At 34.1% G+C, this 24,086-nt stretch overlaps 1 protein-coding gene across 1 annotated transcript; it reads left to right on the top strand.

Annotated features, from left to right (window-relative positions):
* Positions 1 to 8: 8 nt before the first annotated feature.
* Positions 9 to 23,246, top strand: LOC139787459 (putative fatty acyl-CoA reductase CG5065). The gene is made up of 8 exons (XM_071726560.1): positions 9 to 676; positions 14,768 to 15,044; positions 17,580 to 17,896; positions 19,278 to 19,525; positions 20,009 to 20,195; positions 20,756 to 20,941; positions 21,020 to 21,280; positions 21,367 to 23,246. The coding sequence occupies exons 1-8, from the start codon at positions 477 to 479 to the stop codon at positions 21,443 to 21,445; spliced, it is 1,755 nt and encodes a 584-aa protein (XP_071582661.1). The 5' UTR covers positions 9 to 476; the 3' UTR covers positions 21,446 to 23,246.
* The last annotated feature ends 840 nt before the right edge of the window (positions 23,247 to 24,086 follow it).

The following is a 24,086-nucleotide window of genomic DNA, read 5'->3' as shown; positions in this document are numbered from 1 at the left end:
ATTATATTCCCCCCACACACATACACACGTGATTTCCGGCCGTCCCGCGGCTCGACGGCGACGTGCGGTGGTAATGCAACGCGCAGCAGTCGCGCAGTGCCCGCGACACGGTGCGACGTGACACGGTGCGACGAGGTCCGGACCAGTGCATCTCACTCCTTTTGTTCAGGACGGTTCGTTCCGGTGCAAGGCGGCGAGGTGGTCGATCGAGGCCCCTCGACGAACGGTGGTGCGGCGCGGCGCGGCGCGACGCGGCACATCCACCACGCGACGTGGTGAACCTCGTGATCGAGGATTCGGAAAGCTTTCGAGCCTCCCTCTTCGGCCACCCGGTGAGTCTAAGTCACTCCTGGTGACAGCGCGCGATTCTCGCGTGGCAACCGCATCTTCAGCATCTCATCTCGCGTCCGACAGCCGACAGCCGACAGCCAGTTCGGGCCACCGATGTCGTGATTCACGAAAGGGTAATTGTCGCGATGTCGCCCGCGTTTCCGCCGGCGTCGAAAATTCTATCGTCGAGATGCGCGAGGACGTGCTCCGCCTCTTCCAGGGCACGCGGACCGGAAGACACGCCAATGAAACTAGAGAGAAAGAGAGAGAGGGATGGAGGGTATGTCGAGGAACCAGGCGCCGAGCGGGCTCACCCATCAGGAACTGTTAACGCGCACGGCACACAGTGAGTCGACACACGTGTCAAAATTTGTGTCAGTCTCGCGAACGATTTTTCATTATGACAGTCGCGCACCGAGAGAGAGAAAGAAAGAGAGAGGCAGGCGCATTACACCACGGTTTTCATGCGCTTTTAATGTCGGAGCACTCCGCTTGTCTGTTATCTAGAACTAGCAAATATTTGTGTCCACAAAAATATCCTTAAGACTCGAAGATCTGTGTCGAGTTGGATTCGATACGATATTTCGTTCCAGCAGCTCCAATGTCGAGCTAGACTCGACATAAAGCTCTTATATACTTTCTCCTATATTTTTTAAATTAATTAAATAATTAAGTTATTAAAATTAATTGACAGTATTATGCATATTATATGATTCGGTATTTATATTATACCAATGTTTCGCTTTGTTTTTTATTCTCGTTATCGCGTCGTTACATACCCAGACAGCACGCATGTCCAAAATCGGGTACGTAAGACATCTTAAAGACATCTTTAAGACGTCTTATGATATAATGTCTAAAAGTCTTATGTCCCAAATTTGGACCTGGTGCTGTTTGGGTATTTAACAGATTTAAAATCTTGATCCTTAAAAGGGTATTCCAAATTGAGAAGCGATACATATATGTATGTAATACTTCCATATTGTTAGCCAGCTAACTTCCCAATTAAGCGGTGTGCTCGCCGATAAAGTAAGACAGATAGCAGACGATTTGTTCTGCGCAAACGCAACGCCTGTTAGACAGTATAACAATTTCCCGTTTTTTCACATTTTTTTCAATTTTCCACGATTTTCTCGCTACAAGCGTGATTGTTATGACCATTTTCGGATTCTACTACTCGAAATACGTAAAAATACGTAGGATTTATTCGTTTCCGTAACAGTTCCCAATACCTCAATTTGGAATACCTTATTCTTTTAATGTGAAAGAAAACTTTTCCTGTCCTGCGTGAAAGGAAACCTGAACCGGGCAAGTGTTTCAAACGATATCATACATTATTAAAATTAAAACACAAAATGTAATAAATCGGTTTTAAAATATACTAACAATTATAAAATATCCAATACATTCTTTACTTTCTACATCAAAAGAGGTATCTAAAATTTTTATTTAAAACTGGCGGAGCAAAATATTAAATTTGTTAGGCAAACGGTTAAGCTTTATATGTAATTCTTAATGTCCGTTTACCAAAATAAACTGTCCCGAAACTATCTCTTATCACTTTTATTCGAAACTTCTGTTATCGCGCCGCAATCATATATGCCGTCCAATTTTTACTTCCCCTCCACTTTCGTAACACGCTTTATCGATGTTCTCGATTGAAAGAACGGCACGATTCCTCGTTAAAAGAGAAATATTCCGTCGCGAATTCCATTCGTCGCAGCGTCCTTGTGCCATGCGGTAATTTGATTGTGAGAATTTAGCTGCATTATGCTGACACTTAAAACCGCGATAAGATAAGAAAACGACAGTGGCGCATGCTCTCGTTACTTGGCACGCCGAGTCGAAAAACCGGATCGAAATATATTGTTTACTTTGTCATTGACGTTATAGAACGTAATTATTGCACGCGTTCGATTACGCGATAAAAGGAAGTCATCGGCGGAATTAGTTTTCGCGAAAAAATGACGAGGATGTGAGGCGTGAAATTATATCCGCGAATATAAGAAAAAGTCCTGACTTTTGTAAAAAAAAAAAAAATAATAATAATAATAATAAACAAAGAAGAAAAAAGGCGATATCCGCGGAGCTTCTTATTTCAGTCGTTCGAAGCAGTTTCTACGTCGTTCTTCAAGACTGTCGCAGTAGTTTTAATCTTAACAAGCAAGATTTACACTGATATTTACGCACATACGTATAGGCGAAAAGTGTAACTTCTGGTATGGCTGGCCGATCGATATTCGGAGCGTATAGGTCGATCGATCGCTCTCCCAAGTTGTACAACCACGTGCGACTTCACGGCGCGGCCGCGGCGGCCAGACCGTTTGCTTTAACTCTTCCTGTGCAAAGGGCGTATATCCGCGCCCATGAACGATTTACATAGAGCGCGTATTCGAACTCTGCAATATTAGACAATCACCTAATGTCCATTTCTACCAATGCAGATTAACTTTAATCTTGCAGGTTTAACTTATTTGTAATCTTTTTCTTGTTCCAAGAAGTAGAAATAATAAGTTAGATTAAGATTAAGATTTAATCCTCGTTGATAGAAATAAACATAATAGTTACAGATCTATTACGTTAATTTTTTTCTTATTCGCTCATTAGTGTCCCCGTGAATGACATGTAGGATGCTCGAGATACTCGCTTGACATGCATACGTTCGATGTACGCGGTGCTTGTTTTGCATCAAGAGCAACTGTCGTTGCAAAGATCGTCTATTTTGATTTTTATTTTAGTTTAAATATTAAAAAGATTTAAAAAAAATATATATATATATATATATTACATATAAGTCAGTGCCACTACTAACCCAGTAAGCAAACTGCCTGCAGTGTATGACACAGATCGACAGTAGATTTGCTCAGATATCGCAACAGATCCGGTATCATCTGTGTCGGCATTAAAACTCGTGTTTTGCCGATAAGCCTACCGATATAATCTCACAGCAGATTGTCGGTAGAAATCAAGAGCAGAATCTGTCATTTTGTAAACATTTAAATGGAATACTTCATTTAAATTATGGTTTCGAAACAGTAGATTTTGCTCAGTTTCTGAAGTCAATCTGTCAATTATATTCTGTTAGCAGTTTCTGTCATATTTCTGCTGGCACTCTATCGACAAAATTTGCAACAGATACTTTCAATCTATTCTCGACAAAATATCAAGGCTATCCGGAAACTCTTAACATTTTGAAACAATTCTTTCACATATTTCTTCCATATGGGTTTTCCTTACCTCTGATTGTGTCTCTGAATACCTTTGCAAGTCTCGATTCTTGTCTAATCGACTTATATTTTTCTACTTGTATATTCTTGTTTCTTTAATTCGACGACGAAGATTCGCGCGGTCGGTGCGACCGCGCGAATCTTCGTCGTCGTCGTCGTCATCGTCATCGTCACCATCGCCGCCGTCGTCGCAGACGAACGGAAGAAAGGGAAGCACTCGTGTCAAAAGTCTTCGATTGCGGCGATGCAACCGGCGATCGCGGGACGGTAACCACGACGATGATGATGACGGTGACGATGACGGCGCGCTGGAAAACGTCGACGAGCCCCTCGGGGCTCGCGAGCGTCGCCGGGAATCCGGGACGTAGATTCTCCGCTGGCCGCCGCGCGTTGAAGGTTAGATTAGGTTGGTGAAGGACTTCGCGGGTCCGCCGGCGATTCCCGCCGCGCGTCCGTTCTCCAAGATACCGTTCGCGTTTCACCGCGACCGATACCCGCACACGACGCTGATGAGAAAAATCGTCAACGACGACGCAACGACAGGTCGAACGACATCCGCGTAATGTCAGCACGTTCAGTCTTCGACTGCAGTGCAGCCATGCTAATTCTATTTGTGCATTTCAAATGTATCACGTTTTACTTTTCTTCGATTTCACTGCACACCTTTTACTTTATTTATTTCAAATTTCTCGCAGCTATTTATTTATCTTAAATTAATGTGTTGTCACATATATCTTTTCTACTACGTGTTTTCTTTTTTGTTATTTCTTTCTTTGATTCTTTTTTCATGAGATTAGACTTACGTAGTTTTGATATCGAAAGCTTTCTTATTTGTTCATCATATTAAACACCCCATTAAGGTCATTATCGAAACACTGATATAGTTTTTAAGGTATTTTTTTTACTATAGATATTTTGATTATATAAATTTGGAGTTATAACTGCGAAATCAAAAATTGGTTGCTAACATCGAGTTAACTTGTGGGAAACTCCAATAATCATAAAAAATCAATTATTGTTTATGTTTGAGTTTCCACTTAATCTTGTTGAGAGATATAATTAATATAAAATTAATGGTTTTTTTTATACTCTTTAGTTAGAAGTTTAGTTTAGAAAAGTTTTATATATATCCTGCATTATAAACAGAATTTTATTATACTCATAAATATTTAAATCAGTTTTATCGGTGCAAAAAAGGGATAATAAAAAAAGTATTAAAAAAAGGACATAATATCTTTTCAAGAATATATTTTCTAATAATTTCCTAAGCACTTCCTATTTTTCTTGTTTGTCTAATTTTTACTGATAGTTTTTAAAGTATTTTTTGAGATATTTTGATTATATAAATTTCGAGTTATAACTACAAATTCAAAAATTGGTTGATAACATCGAGTTAACTTAATTGTGAGAGACTCCAATAATCATAAAAAATTAATTATTGTTTGTTTATGTTTGAGTTTCCACCTAATTTTCTTGTTTGTCCAATTTTTACGACTTTGTTAAAACGTCCACACAATCATATAATGATATAGCGAGCTGTGACAGTTATATCGAATTCAATGTAACAAAGAGAGGGTCGTAAGAGTGTCCCTCCTTCCTCTGTTTGGCCTTAATGACACGACATTTACTAGAGATATAACTTTTCAAACATATATATTCCGGATGTAAAATTAAATCGTTCAAAAATAGAACGTATTTTTATTTACGTATTATTAACAGTCGAGACGTCGCGTCGAGACAAATTCCGTGATGTATGACACAAGGTCATTAAAGATAATTCAAGCTTTAAAAAACATAAATGTGTTATCAGTTCTCCGGTCTTCGAAGCTATTTTATTTTGTCGAGTGCACATATATACATATATACGCACGTCGTACGCGAAATTGCGCGGAATTTTAATAAGTGCGTACGTTCGCAATTATCGACAACAATCAATATCGTGCCGAATAACATCGTACAATCACGTAAACACTTATAATATTAATTATTGCAAATGCATCGAATATTAATCATTTTATTATGTAGATTTTATAACGATTTTATAATATCTATTATATGCAACGTCTCGTCCGAATGGATATATTGTAGTAGCGTTTTCCTCCTGTTGAGGATAACACAGTTTGGAACGCTACTACAATATATCCATCTAGACGAGACAACACAATTGTAGTTGAACTTCACGGTAAGTTTGTTCAATTTTTAAATTATACATTATATCTCTCAATTATATATATTTATAATAATCAAGTTTTTTATAACGTCTCATCGACGATAATGTCAAGTTTCTTACTGCAAAATACTTTTTATTAACAGGATATACAGAGCAGAAATAAAAATACTTATGTTATGTAATCAAAACTCCCAGTTATCGACTGAACCTATTAAGAGTTGAATCGGTTCAAGAGCATCATTGAGATATAATCTGAAGTATTCTCAACTTGTCGGCTCGCGTATATATCGTTCCCCTTATGCCAATATTATGAATAATTAGATAAATTTTGGAAATTTACAATTTCAAATAATTCTGGAAATCAATTTTTTTTGAATTTTTTTGCAGATATGTCAGTTTTTATATTTCAGATTCAAATTTAACTATAAATTAATTTTTGATTGCCCCCTCTTCCTTCAGTCTAGAGTCTAGAGACCCTCAAGTTAAGAGTCTGGCCAATTTGACAAATAATGGTGGCTGCGTTTAAAAATAATGCACTCTAATATATAGAGTTTATATATTAGAGACACACGACGACACATGTTCTGTATGAAAAATTATAAATAACAAATATAGGCTGGATTCGTTTTGACGCTTTTTATATTTTGGATTGGTTCTGCCACGATTTGTCAACACCAATCAGCACACAGTCGATCAGTGGCTAGACTCTTACTTGAGGGTCTCTATTTTAATCATAAAAGCACATTCATGGTTCTGGTATAAACATGAGAGGAGCGATGTATGGTCGATATACGCCTTCGCTGTTTGTCGCGCGTAACTTGGCGCAAGAGCAGGTTTCTCGATATTCTAAGTGCCTCAAGAACAGCGAGTAAACTTCAATAAATAGTCACATGTCTATACTATAGTCATGCGATAACATCATTAGTTCTAATACGGTTTATTCTTTTGAATTAAAGATACTTTTTCTTCCATCTTCAAATAAAAAAATAAACAGTTAATACAGTGTAACCCAAAACATACTTTGCTATGAATTAATTAACAGAAGTAAATTAATAAATAATTAAATCAACTATCAGAAGCTAGTATAAAGTACACATCATCTACAAATAAAATACGAAATTTTTATATCTAATCAATTTGTATTAACGCGAATGATGGCATGCGAGAGAGCTAATCTTCTTTTTTAATATAAGAACAAAAATTTTACATTTTTCGCTTTTAGTCAATAAGATTATAAAATCAGGAGCCTTAAACTTATGTTTGTAGTAATCCATTTCTTATTATTTATATTTAATTAATTATATAATAATTCATTTTAATCAGTTATATACATATAGATAGTTTGATTGTTTTCTTCTGTTAAGATGTATCGTAAATCCGCAATATGAACGCGCGAGTCACAGTATTTCTTAATTCCCACTTCGTCTCGCGTTTCGTGTCCCATCCAGCGTGAGATAGGTCAGTGTTCTGTCTCGGACAGTCGGAGATAAGAGTCCACGAGATTGCAATTGTATCTTGAGACAGTGTTTGTAATTATTAATCTCGCGATACACTGTTTTGTAATTATATCTCCAGACCGTATAGAGTCTCGCGGTGAATTATCTTCTCGCATAGGGCAGAGTAATGGCCAGAACGATAAGCATTCAACGTAAACTCGACCTTGATAGAACCACCCGCTGTTAATTGTGCCACGAGTCACACAGCATTTCAAAAGACGACGTTCGATCAATGAGAGACTATTTAATGTATACACGTATATTTTATTCAAAAATTTGTGTCCGATTTGTACAAAATTTACAATCTATGTAATATATACGTGCGTACCAAAAGTTCCGGAACGGCCAATTATCTCCGACAGTATTGGTTTATTGGAAAAATGTTTCAGATAAAAATTGGAAGGTTTAAAGGAAGCCAACAGACGATCTTATTAGACTTTGGGTCCAGGACCCGTGTTGGACCTAGCAGAGCCCAAGTTAAATTTAAGTGGAAACCTCCACTTTTTATTAAATTGTCTACTAATTAATTTGAACAACTTTTGTCCGAAAAATGTTTTTTCACAACACCTCAACGGAAAGTTCGACTTTCCATGCCTATAGAGAGGGGCGAAAGTGGCCAATTTCACGCCAGGGCGGCATAGCGGGCGGAAAGTAACCACTTTCCTCCCTAGGGAAGAAAATTGATACTTTCCACCCGGCATAGCGGGCGAAAAGTATCAATTTTCTTCTCTAGGGAGGAAAGTAAGCCCTGGCGTGAAATTGGCCACTCTCGCCCCTCTCTAGGCATGGAAGTCGAACTTTCCGTAAAAGTGTTGTGAAAAATATCGTGTGCACCGAGGTCGGGTCGAAAGCTTTGTCAAAGCAAACAACGTAGTTTTGTTTAAAAAAATATCCTTTTTATTTATATTTAACATTATACAGATGTCTATAGTACATCATACAAAAATGTTAAATTAACATGTTTTTCATTTATATTTAACACTAGCTGGTTACCCGGGCTTCGCCCGGGAGTCGTTTTTCTTAAAACGACTTCATTTATATTTCAATATCCTTATTGTGAACAAACATAAAGAATATTCATGGATTAAACATGTCGTAACCAATCTTTTTCTACTCGGTCAATTATTTCCCGAAAAATTTGAAAAATTTCGGATACCGGTTCCAAAAAAGATTGGTAACGAAAAACTATACAGTTTATAGCACTCCCTGGGAAATTCTACCCCTGTTTTGTATACAATTCTTTAAGATTCGGTCAATTATTTCCCGAAAAATTGGAAAAATTTCTGATACCGGTTTCCCAAAAGATCGGTAACGAAAAACTATACACTCTATAACACTCCCCAGAAAATTCTACCCCTATTTTATATACTTTTGGTAAAAATTCGGTCGAATAGTTTAAGAGTGTATAAAGAACATACATACAGACATTCTATTTTATTTATATATATAGAAGATTATACAGATGTCTGTTCAACATAAAATTTTCGTTCACATATCATCAAACTTTCTTTATTTTGTGTTAAATTATGGTCATAACATTTGTGTCATAATTTGACATATTTACATTATGTTAAATTAACACAAAAATTTGACCGTTTGGAACATGTGATTTATGTTATATTTAACACAATTGTTTTTACTGTGTACTAGCAAATTACTTCCCTTGACGCTGACACAAACTGTTATATTTCTTAAATTTGTTTATTAATAACTTTTCGGGTTTCCAACTTTCTACGCGAAGCGAGTCCACTTTACCTCACTCCCTGCTTACAGGGCGATACGAGGTCTTGTTGTATATTACGTTTATTATTTAGTATTATCTCGGTTAATTTTGAATTGTGCCAAAAAACCTTTTAGATATGTTTATTTAGCAGTATTTGGGATCATTTCACCGAATTTCATGAAAATTGAAGGGTGGACCTTTTCAAAACTGTATTCGAGTCGGCAATAAAATACAGCAAGTGATCAAAAAACAGCCTTGGCCTAAGGGCGTAATTTTTTTTATTTTTTTATTTCGCTTGGCAGTGAAAATGTTGAATAATATTATTCTCACTACTGATATCCAGTCAGGGTTTGTAAAGTGACGTCATGAAGCAAAGTGGAGCTCGTGAGCGACATACATAACATTTCGCCGCAGCTATAGCCGCGAAACTATATTCCCGCGTGAAATATTAATAAAGAGCTTTTTCCGACGTCGTCGGTTGATGACCGTCACCACACGGCTATATCGATTCGAGATATGCAGTAGAAGTTATGATGTTCTCGGGTCAAGGATACAAGCACCATATAATTAATGCATGAATAATGATTACACGTGCGCAAGAAGTGCGGCGCAAATTATAATTTCGCTCGAAATATCACACTTCGGAATGCACGAGGTATAAGTAACGATTTTAGTTCCGCCGTTTTCCCATAGTTTCAAAAAGGCCGTAGCCGGATAAGAAGGGTCAATGTGCCCCCACACGGATCATGCTCATTTTTTTTTGCTTTGATTGCTGTCAGTGTCACTTACAATTTAGTCAAATATTAGCCCTTAATATTGAACCGTTTTGCTGTAAAAAATAAAAATAAAAATTTCGAAAATAATTCATATCTTTTGATCGGCTTAACCGATTTTGATGAAATTTTAATATGTTGTAGATATCATTGAGACACATTTGTGGAAAATTCGGGAAAGGTTTCTGATGACAGAAACATTGATTAAAAAAATAAATAAATGTTCTTGATTTTTTTTAGTCTCGATATCTTTCTTGTACAATTACGAAAAAATTTTTCTAGAATCTTGGAGTAGTTTCCTATCGGACATAATTTTTTGGAAGCGATAAAATGGGTAGGCGGTACTTTTAAAAAATAAAATATTTTTATTTATTTTTTTAAAATATGATATGCTTTTGGTACGATCGCCATATATTTTATGTAGAATTTTGGGATAGTATTCTACAACAAGTAATTTTTTCGAACCAATAAAATAGGTAGGCGGAAGTTAAAAAAAAAAAATATTGTTTTTTATTTTTCTAAATTATGATATGCTCTTCGTACCATTGCCATATTTTTTTTGTTAACTTTTGAGACGGTATTCTATAACAAGTAATTTTTTCGAACCAATAAAATAGGTAGAAGGTACTTTAAAAAACAAAATATTTTTTTTCAAAATTATTATAGTTTTTTGGTACCATCGCCATATTTTTGTTTAGAATTTGGAATGGAATCCTACAACAAGTAATTTTCCGGAATCAATTAAATAAATAGATGCAGGTACTAAAAAAATAATAAAATAAAGTAAAATGAAATAATTATGAAAGGATAAACTATAATCGTATTAAATCAAATGTTTATTAATGAAGTACACATACACATTCGTTCACATAATCACTCTCATACTATTATTTACACTATTTATAGTTATATTTATATGGATGGACTAATCTTCAGCATTATCTTCATTGATAATAGGCGTGATGCCGTCTGTTTTAAATATATTTAAATATAAAAAAATATTTAAATATATTTAAAACAGACGGCATCACGCTTACTATCAATGAAGATAGTGATGAAGATTAGTCCATCCATATGACTATAAATAGTGTAAATAATAGTATGAGAGTGATTATGTGAACGAATGTGTATGTGTACGTCATTATTTTTAGTGTATGTGTACGTGTATGTGTATGTGTACTTCATTAAAATAAACATTTGATTTAATACGATTATAGTTTATCCTTTCATAATTATTTCAATTTACTTTATTTTATTATTTTTTTAGTACCTGCATCTATTTATTTAATCAATTCCGGAAAATTACTTGTTGTAGGATTCCATTCCAAGATTCTAAACAAAAATATGGCTATGGTACGAAAAAACTATGATAATTTTGAAAAAAAATATTTTGTTTTTTAAAGTACCTTCTACCCATTTTATTAGTTCGAAAAAATTACTTGTTATAAAATACCGTCTCAAAAGTTTACAAAAAAATATGGCAATGGTACGAAGAGCATATCATAATTTAGAAAATAAAAAACAATATTTTATTTTTTTTAACTTCCGCCTATTTTATTGGTTCGAAAAAATTACTTGTTGTAGAATACTATTCCAAAATTCTACATAAAATATATGACGATCGTACCAAAAGCATATCATATTTAAAAAAAATAAATAAGAATATTTTATTTTTTAAAAGTACCGCCTACCCATTTATCGCTTCCAAAAATTATGTCCGATAGGAAACTACTCCAAGATTCTAGAAAAATTTTTTCGTAATTGTACAAGAAAGATATCGGACTAAAAAAAATCAAGAACATTTATTTATTTTTTTTTATCAATGTTTCTGTCATCAAAAACCTTTCCCGAATTTTCCACAAATGTGTCTCAATGATATCTACAACATATTAAAATTTTATCAAAATCGGTTAAGCCGATCAAAAGATATGAATTATTTTCGAAATTTTTACTTTTATTTTTTACAGCAAAACGGTTCAATATTAAGGGCTAATATTTGACTAAATTGTAAGTGACACTGATAGCAATCAAAGCAAAAAAAATGAGCATGATCCGTGTGGGGGCACATTGACCCTTCTTATCCGGCTACGGCCTTTCAGCGAAATCCCCTTCCGTCGATTGATTTAATTAAAAAATCACCTAGTTAACAAGTTAACAAGTTAACGTCTAAATATGTTTTAACGACGTATTATTGATGTTAGTGACGTCATTAACCCTTTCATTGCTTTGGACGAGAATACTCGCGCGACGATATTGCCCGTCAGACGTTTTGGAGTTAACTTGGACCGCAAGTTTGTCAAGCAAATCTTCATAATTTGACTACAAGTGTGACTAAAAATCAAGATTGTTTAATCAACAGCAACTAATGTTTTATTTTATATTAATATTTGAGGTAAGAGGAAAAGTAAAAGAAAAAAATGCATAAAGAAAAATACTAATTTATTTGAATTGTTTTTCTGTGCGATAAATTCAAAAGCATGGAACAACACAAAGGAGAACATTACAATGCTTACGACTTGACTTCTGAGAGTTTGACTAATTTCTTTAACAAACGAGTTAAACTCGTCCAAAGCGTCTGATGGGCGATATCGTCGCGCGAGTATTCTCGTTCAAAGCGTCTGATGGGCGATATCGTCGCACGAGTATTCTCGTCTAAAGCAGTGAATGGGTTAAGACAGTATTACCCTGGCGAAAATTTTTAGTGAGATATTGTGTTTATATTTGTTTATGAAGAGTTTTATCAATGGTTACACTATTTACGAAGAGTTTTATTGTGATGTTTACACTGTTTGGAAGCACATCCCTAGTGGAAAAATTTCGCTGAAAAGTTTGTTGAAATTTCACTGAAAATTTTCTGAAATTGTTCCACGTTTTGGAACACTTTTCAATGAAATTTCAGCCTAATTTCAACGAAATTTCAGTATAATTTCAGCAAAATTTCAGCATAATTTTAACATAATTTCGGGATAATTTCAACAAAATTTAATTAAGTTTGGAAACAAAATTGCATGTTTTTTTAACGAATATTTTCATCAAAATTTATATAAATTTGAAGAAAATATTTATAAAAACATGCAATTTTGTTTCCAAATTAAATTTTGTTGAAACTATACAAGAACTTCAGATGTTATTAATTATTTAATAATAATTTGACAATAAATTAAATAATTAATTCAATACAATTAATATCATAATTTATTAAAATTTTATTGTATAATAATATAAGTACAAAATTACCTTTTTCAAAAAAGGTGCCAAGTACAAGCAATGTATTTTGTAAATCCAAAAATTCAACCTGAGATAGTAGCTTTAATTTCTCCTTAACAGAATTATTATATCACAAAATTGCGTTATTTAACTCAATGCAAGTAATATGTATTTCAAAAAATATATGAAATCTTTAAATTGTGCCAATTACAAAGAGAATATATATATTGCTTTGAAAAATAAAAGTTAGATGATATATAAACAAAAATTTTATTTTCAACAAACATCTGTATAATGTTAAATATAAATGAAAAGAATATTTTTTAAACAAAACTATATTATTTTTATGTTAATCTTACGATTACATATATATAATAATGTGTTATTTTAACATTTGATTTACTTAAATATGAATTAAACACAAATAAATAAGATAACATAATCAAAATTAGTTAAATTAACACATAAATAAGTTACATTTTTAACATAAAAATTTTAATAAGGACCTTTTTTAACAAAAATATACAAACTTTTTTACTGTGTAGATATTTTGTGGACATGGATATGTGGATAACACATGGATATCTAATGGATATCCCTGCTGGCTATTTGAGAGATATGGATATTTTTACATTTATTAGATATCTATTAAATATCCATAATAGATATGGACGTTATATGGATATATAAATATCCATTGGATATCTATTAAATATTATATGTTCTGTGTGGGATCCTGACATCCGCTTTTATCATCTCCATTACATCTATTTTATCAAATTTTGTGCTAATCTTTCTCATATCCCAGTTATAAATACTTTAACTCGATACGTTCATGCAATTGACATTTTGTTGTCCGTTTTCTCGAATCTCGTAATTTGTAGATTCAATCAGTTTGTGCTTGTAAAAGTAAATCCCTGAAATATTATCGCCCATTCATCTCATACTCTTTCAATCAATCTTCAACTCTCTAATCAAGCTCCTTTATAAAAACACACGTGGCGTACGGAATGAGGGTCAGGATCAGATGTATTAATGTGAGAAGGCTATAAACTTATGCCTTCACACTATGAAACACACATTATTCCTCTCTTTTATTTACTATAATGTTCTCTCTCACACTTCTATTTTCCCCATCGCCACCTCCTAGAGTACTGTGTAACGGAGAAAGCATCTCCGTTAACATATATCTCTGTCTTTCGACCTTGGCCTTTAGAAGATCGATTGTGTATCTTGAAACAAAGTAAAAAGTGTGCAAGTAAAAACTTGCACATTGCTTTTTCATCGTTTTTAAGTGTGCAAGTAGAAACCTGCACATTGCTTCCTTATAGTTTTTAAGTGTGCAAGTAGAAACCTTCGCTCACAAAGCTCCTCTATGAGGAAGCTTGTATTTTATTGTATGTATAATTATTAGTATTTATTTGTTTTGGCTTCCTCATAGAGGAAGCTTTATGAGCGAAGGTTTCTACTTGCACACTTAAAAACTATAAGGAAGTCAAGTTCCTTAGAAGAAAACTATAACAGTCAAGTTTACTGAAATTTCTATAACTCAAGAACTGATTAACCAAATTTTAAAGAATTATATATGAAATAGGGGTAGAAAAAACTGAAAAATATAATAGAATTAGAAATAGATCGATATCTCAAATATTGAGAAAGCTACAGCGTAAAACACACTTTTCTAAAAAATAAAAATCTCCTTAAAATCCATACCGGTCGACAGATTTTAATAAAATTAGAGGAGAACATACTTTCTATGATACTCTATTTGTGTACCAAAATTCAACCCGGTATCTAAAAAATTGTAGAAGATTTTCTAATACTAATATGAATTTTTACAGTTGTGTAGAGCTCGAAACAGATATCAAGATGGGTACGACGAACGCACAAACTAATTCGGGGCACGCACATGACGAAGTTCACCCGAGGGGAGGTTCGATCGACGCGTTCTTCGCCGAGACTGTGATCTTTTTAACCGGCGCCACCGGCTTCTTGGGGAAAGCTCTTCTGGAAAAGCTGCTGCGCTCGTGTCCCCGGGTGGCCACAATTTTCGTTCTGATCCGTCCAAAAAAGGACCAGTCCGTCGAGCAACGTTTTCAAGAACTACTGAACAATCCCGTTCGTATATATACCTATATATATGTATAATATGTGCACTCCCGCGTATATCGCATTTAAAGCTCAGTTATGCATAAACAAATTATTTCTGTTAGCCAAATAGGAAAATATTATTCGAGTCTATTATCGCCGGAAATATCGGAATAATTGAACTGCTTTAAATCGAGCTAATTGAGCTAATTTAGACCTACATCGCGTGACGGGCGCACGCGAGAATTTCTATGGCCTTTAAATTAAGGCACTTTCCCACTACTCGCCATAACACACATATTTATGCGTTGAAGACTATACGAGAATTAAACTCGTTTAAAACGAAAATTTTTATGTTTACTTTGTACGTTACAATATTTTCTCTTTCTTACTTGTTCCAAAAAGCTTTAGTCTGAAGAGAATTTAAAAAATATTTGTTTCATATTAGGAACATTCGCTTTTGGATAAGTCTCGGAAATTCTCGATGTACACTCAAAAAAATGTTTTGTTGATGTAGGTAGATTTCTAGGTGTCACAACAACAAAATTTATCGCTATTTTTCGTATCTGCTAGAATGTTGTTTGCCACATATAGAATTTATAGCAGCAACATTCTAGTAACATCTTCTGGAAAATTTAGGTCCCATTGTCCCCATTAGGTCCCAAAATTTTAATCACTGCATTGAATAAATATGAGTTTCGATACTACAGCTAGAACGATCTTTGTGAAAAATATAGCTGCCGATTATAACTGTAGCATCGAGATAATATATAACAACACATTCTAGATGTCACTAACTTATTTTTTTATCTGCAGCCATAATAATTATATAGCTTTTTAGGATACCTATACTAAAAAAAAAAGAATTATTATTTGCAAGAAAATAGATTTCTTTGAATTTAGTTTCCTTAATTCAAAGAAGTATTAGGTTTCGAGAAAATATTTTAAATTCAGAAAAATGTTTTGTTATTGTTAAATGTACCCAATGCTTCTTTGAATTAAAGAAACCAAAGTCAAAGAAATATATTTTCTTATTTACAAATAATAATTTGTTTTTCAGTGTATGTAGAATGATAAACAAGTGTAATTAATTTAGAAAAAGAGAGGCGCGTTGGCCAACATAGCTATCTCTTTCTATTCACAAATGATGGAAAAGGTCAAACTACTACGGCTATAAGCTGAGAACTTCACAACAATACTTTTTTATTCGCAATAATTTTACAAACACGTACGCTGTCCACTAAACACTGAATGACTGAAGTGACTGACCGACACAGACTTGCACGCGATAACTGCGTAACAGTTGAGCGCGAGATTTTTTAAAAGAGCTAGACATATTGGGCGCATTATACGAACTATGTTAGGTATGAGGATCATATATTCATTTTGTCTCTCGCCGTTAACCTTTTCTGTGTACCACAGTCAAACTTTATAACAAATATGATTATTATACAGTGGCTTTAACATGGATAGGCGCCACAGAGAAACTTTCTTTCTAAATTTTACAAACAGTTCAGATATAAATTATGTCTCTGTCATATAGATTGATTAAGGACGTTCACCGGTCCTTATACTATAGAAAAAATCGAAATTCTATAGATTTCTTGCAACTGTGAATATACGTTAATTTAGGTGTGCTTTATGCGTGGTATGAATTTCAGTATCTCTTGCGGTATAAAAATCGAGATACTGAGCCTCAAAGTTTCAATTTTTACCAAAATTTAGTAAAAGTTGAAACTTTGAAGATCAGTATCTCGATTTTTATACCGCAAGAGGTACTGAAATTTATACCACGCATAAAGCACATCTAAATTAACGTATATTCACAGTTTCAAGAAAATCTATAGAAAATCGATTTTCTCTAGTATAAGGACCAGTGAACGTCCTTTTAAGTGTAAAACATAAGCAATATCACAGTATTTGCTAATCATTTATCTACCTTAGCTAATTTTTTGCACCCAGAAAATTTTTGGTATAGGTGCAAAATCATTTTTTTGAGTGTAGAAGCTTATTTTATCCTTCTGTAACTTCATCGCAGCGTATTCACGCCAAATTTCTTATGGACGTAATAGCGTACACACTTGTTAAATTAATGTAATATCGATTTCGCACAACCTCATGTAGGACGTCTTAAATATTTTATTCGTAGCTTTATGTCTAAAGTGTCAAGTTGTCATCGAAATGCACGACGAAAGGTCGCGATTGTCGCCATTCTCACGATTATCTCAAATTATATTAATGTTGAACCGTAATTACTTTCGATATTACATATAAATATAACAATTATTGTAAATAATATACAATGCTATTTATTATATTTATTTTTATATATATCTAATATATAAAAATAAATAATATTTTTATTCTATTCTATTCTATTCTTTTTATTTTATTCTATTATGTTACTTAATATATAAATAATATATGTGTATGAGTATAAATTAACATATATAATATATTTCTATATAAGTATATAAAATTTTGTGTTCAATATTTTTCCGCGCGCTCCTCGCACCCTTCTTACGAAACGAAGCGGTAACGTGCCTCTCTCTCTCTCTGTGACAGGTTTTCGACAGGATACGATCGGAGTTTCCGAGCACCTTGAACAAAATCTTCCCTGTGAAAGGTGACGTAGGCCTGCCGGAGCTGGGGCTCCAGCCTGAAGACAGAGATATGTTGATACAGAGAGTTAATATCGTGTTCCATAGCGCGGCCACCGTGCGCTTTAACGAGTCGCTGAAGATAGCCGTTAATCTGAACACGATGGGCACCGATCGTATGTTGGACTTGTGCAAGCGCATGACAAACCTTATTAGCGTCATTCACGTCAGCACGGCCTACAGTAATGCCGACCGACGGGAGATTGAAGAATCGATATACATGTAAGCTGCCAGTTAAGCACGCGTGACAGCCGCACGGATAACGCGCTACCGTTTTCATCTCGAGGGTAGATCTTCAAGATCACCTCAATCAAATTATTTTCGCCGCGGAAATACTTCCTTCTGCGATACTGTTAACACTTTATCTACCGCCCGTGGTAGATAAAATTGACATACATTCTCGAGCGATAATATATTTTTATAAATAATATTCACAATAATATGTTATTGGATGATCGGTATATTTTGACAAATAAATGCAGTGATAAGAATAATGAATCGGTTTGTCGCCGATTAGTAGACTTCTAATCAATAAGCGCAGGTGGCACAAAGCTTATTAATTAATATCAAGCTGCCGGTTGGTAATGCATTAAATTATCGCGTTTATATACATTAAAATGTTAAGAATGAAAATATACGAGTTATAGATACGAGCAAAGGGTTTTTCTTCAAGAACATAATGTCCGATAAGCGGAACAGAAGGGGAATCTAATGACTAGACTATAAGTACATTCAATAAACTAGCTATTTCTTGCTTGCAATCTTCCCCTACGATAGATATTTAAATTGCGGGTACATTTTTTTTATTTTACATGATACGAATTGCATTTTATGTAATCCAATTCAGTTTACGATAGGATTCAAAATGGTAAAAAGGTATTAAAAAATAATGCTCCTAAAGAAATGCTTGCTTTAAATTATCTATTAATCTATATTAATTAATGTCATTATTAATATACCTAATTAATATTAACTCATAATGTTTTATAATATTTACCCAATTAATCTATCATAATTTCCGATTATCTGCAATAACAAAATTTTATTTATATTTTTATGTGTCTCGTCAAGTGTCGATTCTTTAAATGTTTTTCGTATTACGGGACACACGTAAAATTGCAAATAAAATTGTATTCTGAATTCTGACTCGAATTACAAATTGTCTAAAATAAACTCGATACGACTTGAAAAATGTACATTCAAAAAGTTAGAATATAAGTACATACAGGGTGTCTCATTTTAAAAGATCCAGACACAAATATCTCAGAAACTTTGCGTTATCTTAAAAAAATGTTTCAAATAAAAATTGTAGGATTTTAGTAGTAGGAGCCCATATTAGGCCCAGTAGGGCCCCAGATCTAAAATCTAGGTAACTCACCTAATGGCCCTCTTAAAATCCTACAACTTTTATTTAAAACATTTTTTAAGATAACGCAAAGTTTCTGAGATATTTGTGTGGATCTTTCAAAATGGGACACCTTGTATGTATAAAATTTATACTAAAATACATACATATATAAAATTAAGAATAAAATTCTATCCTAAATTCTGACGCGAATTATAGAGCTAAAAGGCGCTTAATCGTATATTGCTAATATTACAGCACGGAGGTGAAGCCGTACACGGTAGTCGATATGTGCGAAAATTTGGACGACGAGACGATAGGAATAATAGAGAAGAGACTGATCGGCAAACATCCGAATACGTATACGTTGACCAAAGGATTGGCGGAACAGATCGTAATGTCTAAGGGAAGCGGCCTACCGATCGCAATTGTACGACCGAGTATAGTCTGTGCCGCGTACCAAGAGCCATTTCCAGGATGGATAGATAATACTTGCGGTATTACAGGTACAATCGTAATTTTATACAATCGTATAAATTGTATGAATCGTAAAGATTATACAAGAGAAAGAAAACATATACATATATGTATATAAACATATGTTTTATATATAATTATATACATAATATGAAAAATTTTTTCTCGGGTTATTAAAGAAAGAATAGGCATTTCACTGTAAAATATTGAACGACGATGGGAATAATAGAGAAGAGACTGTACTCGTTTTACTGAAAGTTACCGGAAAAATCCAATAAATATAATTGATTATTTACAATGTTTGTTGCTATAATGGACACTTAAAAAATGTTTTAAAATTTTATTTTACAAGTTAATACATTTTTAAATTTAACGAGTTATTATAACGAGAAATGAGTGTTCTTGAAAAACACATGCAGATGGAAAGGGCGAGATTAATCAGGAATTAAATAATTTTCTTCCATGTCGATATCAGCATACATGTGTCACATTTAATTGTTTACATTTAATAGGTATAATGACGGAGATCGGAAGAGGTACCGTTAGAAGTATCGTGTGTAACGCGAAATTAGTGGTAGACGTTGTACCTGTCGATTTTGTTGTCAATACATTGATCTGCGCATCTTGGCACAATGCCATGCAACGTACTGACACGATAAAGATTTACAATTGTACCAGCAGTACAGTACATCCGATTACGTGAGTATATGCAGCAATAGACATAACAAAACATTTAAATAAATGCATGTGTGCGAGCACCCGCGCAACTTGAGAGTTTTTCAGGTTGCTAAATACTAATCTGATATGTCAAAGTTAATAAATTCAATTTAAATTGCATTAAAAACCCTAATCCTCTACTTAAATTGTAATGAAAATTCGAATATTTTAAAATTTTGATTCCGCTATCTATAATCAACTTTAAGTTTTAATAATTTAATTTAAAAACATTTAGTAGACTTTTAATGGCGTATGCAAATCGCAACTTTGATGCAACAGATCCTATTTTATTCACAAATTTTTTTTAATCGACACACAGCAGGTTCTTTTTAAGGACTGAAAATCCTAATATGACACAAATTTCCTAATATGACAATCACAAATTTCTCAAAATTGTGACGATAGAGCAATTTGACAAACGGCATCGTATTCAGCGTCCAAAAAGCTATAAGACGTATAATTACACTCATTTTTGTGCATTTTTATTTTTGTTGAATAGTGTTATCATCTTGTATACGTATATGCATATATGATTCTTGTAGATGGGGCGAATTTGGATACCTCGTGAGGAAACACGCCATAGAATCTCCATCGAAATACGTGATGTGGTATCCAGGTTTTACATTTAGGACAAACAAATTTATTCACTCTATCATAGTGGCCACGTTGCACTTTTTGCCTGCATTTATCGTGGATCTTATACTGAGGGTTCAAGGTTGCAAACCCATGTAAGTATCTCCCCTCGGTTTCACCGCGTGGCAATTTTATTTATAACGATAAATATAACGCGCGTCGTTTCCTTTCAGGATGGTGAAAGTAGCCAAACGGTTCGAGCGCGCCGCCAAAACTGGGGAGTTCTTCGCGATGAACGAGTGGAAATTTTATTCGGGTAACATGACAAAATTGGTGAAATTTGTAAGAGCGTCGAAAGATTGTGATAACTTTGATGTAGATATTAAAAACGTGGATTGGGACATGTACTTGCATGAGTACATGTTAGGAATCCGAAAATATATCTTGAAGGACAATCTAGATACGTTAAACAACGCCCGAAATCGATTATCGAGGTAAGTCTTCCAATTTCATTTTTATCTTGCAACTTTTAAATTTGCAATGTGCTGTGTGCGCAAGAAATAAGTCGATTGTATTGCAGGTTGTACTGGATGCATAAGTTTACCAAAATACTCAGTATATTCGCATTATTAGGATTAATCAGATGCGCCGGTCGGTGATGCCATCGAGAATCTGAATCGCGACACGCGCGATCCGAGAAACGCCGCAGAAATATCGTGAAAGGAAATATCATGAGAAAGAGACATGACTCACGCTTTATCTCTCGAAGACTAAGATCTTTATCAAGTACTAATATACTAATTAAATCAAATATTAACGAGAGGGAGAGGAGGTATTTTGAAAAATATTCGGATGCAGGATCCTACGGATATTATAGAACTTTTGTTTAAGACCTTTTTCTTCGTATATATGTCACACTTTCCGCAATATTAAATTAGCTTCGCAGAGCTGTTTCGACCTCCTAACGTATGATTGACACGTACTTATATACAAAAAAAATACGTGTCTATTTTCAGCTGTTCAATATATTCAGAGTACGTGTTCGAGATGATAGAATTAGAGACAAGGACTTTGAGCAAACGCTTCTTTGTAAATCCGCATCGAAACATCTCTTCTGCCAATAGTTACCATGTTATTGCATCAATCAAAACATAGTAATGTGTATTTTAAACAATTAAATGCAAAATATTTTTAATGGTATATATCAGAAAAATGTAGATTCTTCATCATACTGAATAATCACTATGTTTTGTATTTAAATTGTTGCGATCCGACCCTTATAATGTTAAAATATTAATTGTAAGATAAAAATCACATCTCCGAGCGCTCACAGACCAAATGTATCGAGCGTGTCACGTTACATATGCATATGCGAGCTAAACTACGCATAGTACAATACGAATAATCGAAGTTCTTAAATATAATATCGTTACTTGCGAAGACTGACTTTAATCAAATATACTAAAACGATATATTCAAAAAAAAAAGAGAAGACCTACACTATTGCCTTATTAATTATTATCAATATCAAAAAGAAAATTATTTTTGCTAATCCATCAGATATTCTAATTGCCATAATTAAACCAATAAATTGTATTAAACCAATATTCGTATTACCCTCAGGAACGAATAAATTTGTTCGTAGTAAGAATGAAAAAGCTGAAATATTTTTTAAATGCTCGTGTTACGTGAGAAATGATTATCGTTTATCCTTTTGTGCGAAACCGAACGAGGAATTATAGGCATCTATGATAGAGCTATTACGACAGTTTATTATAATTCGTATCAACTAATTATGCTGACAAATTGGTCCATGCACGAGAAACTAAGCAAATTTTCTTTAAAAATGCGGGGACATAAATGCATCGTACGTATATCTACAATATGGCGAATAAATATGAATACATTTACATTTCACATATATATATATTTGTAGTTTGATTTTTATGTGGAATATTTATGTACGAGATATTTTAGAAATATCGATCTTTCGTATGTAGTTTATGTATTGCGTTAGTAGACACTTTGATTTTTGTTTGACGTATAACAAAAATATTCGTTCGCAAAATATGGCAAAATATGGCGTTTAAATATAAAGTAATGATTTTTGTTAATTCTCGAGACGAATATTCAACGCATATACATAAGCATATTCCTGAACGTATAAGCTTTCAAGTAAGTATTATACTTACCTAAATTACTTTTCTTTGCGCGTAATAACATATCGTAGGTAAGCATAGACAAATTAATGGAATACATCCTTATTAAGCAATGTCTACTACTAAAACTATGTTTTATATACTTTAATGTGTATATTGTATATTGTTATCATGTATCAAACTTGTACAAGACTTGTAATTACATAAAACATATTTGTAATTAACATCTGACTGTTTCGTTTATTCGGGCGTGTATCATAAATTTTATGTATGTTAGTAATAAATAATAGTTTAATAAATAGTCCTTGTGGAATATTTCAATAGTTCAAACACACATCTTTCGAAATCCTTCAAATATCGTTAAAATTAAGCAAATATACTCTGGTAAGAAATAACAATATAAAAGTTGAAATGTACATAATGATGAAATGTCTATAATGATCGTCGAAGTATAAAAAAATAATAAGAGTTGTAATTAATACAATAGAGAAATCTACTCACCGATACGATGCCCTGTCAATGCACCTGCCAATGAACCTGACGCCTCCCAGAAGTCCCAGGCCTCGTCCTCGTCTCAAGTCTCGTCGCTGCACACTCACGAAACTGTATTCATACAAATCCATTAGTCTCGTCGTAAGTTAATACAATAGAGAAATTTACTCGCCAATACGATGCCCTGTCAACGCACCTGCCAATGAACCTGACGCCTCCCAGAAGTCCCAGGCCTCGTCCTCGTCTCAACCAGTCTCAAGTCCCGTCGCCGCTCGCCGCACACTCGCGAAACGCGCAACATTCGCGGAAACGCGACCGAGAGCGAACCAATTGTCACTATACGACGATCGCGACATATTATCCGGCAGTATCCGGCACTCCCGCGAGACGAAACGATCCGACATATCACGGCGTTTTTCCATCGTTCAAATATCCGGCTACGCGCCCGAGACATTCGATCGACGCCAACTTCATACCGACGCGACGCCGCGCGACGGGTATACAACGCGAGTCGAATCAGAAGCCAAATGAACTAAATTGAATCGAGCGGACCGTCCGAAAATGTACTCGAGACACGCTTACGCGACGTAACTCGAGAACTAAATGCCGCGAGATGCAGACGCGATTAAACGGTCGACGCATCACTGCG

Source organism: Temnothorax nylanderi, unplaced genomic scaffold (genome assembly GCF_030848795.1).
Source record: "Temnothorax nylanderi isolate EJ_2023f unplaced genomic scaffold, tnyl_v1.0 TNYL_tig0009_pilon, whole genome shotgun sequence".
Lineage (NCBI taxonomy): Eukaryota > Metazoa > Arthropoda > Insecta > Hymenoptera > Formicidae > Temnothorax > Temnothorax nylanderi.
The sequence above is the reverse complement of the archived record's forward strand: the minus strand, read 5'-3'. Positions and strand labels throughout refer to the sequence as shown.

Excerpts from the sequence above, each read along its gene's own strand:
- LOC139787459 (XM_071726560.1), top strand. The coding sequence starts at position 477 with ATGTCGCCCGCGTTTCCGCCGGCGTCGAAAATTCTATCGTCGAGATGC. Across the intron at positions 677-14,767 it reads GTTAACGCGCACGGCACACA|TTGTGTAGAGCTCGAAACAG; the intron begins GTGAGTCGACAC and ends GAATTTTTACAG. Across the intron at positions 15,045-17,579 it reads AAGAACTACTGAACAATCCC|GTTTTCGACAGGATACGATC; the intron begins GTTCGTATATAT and ends TCTCTGTGACAG.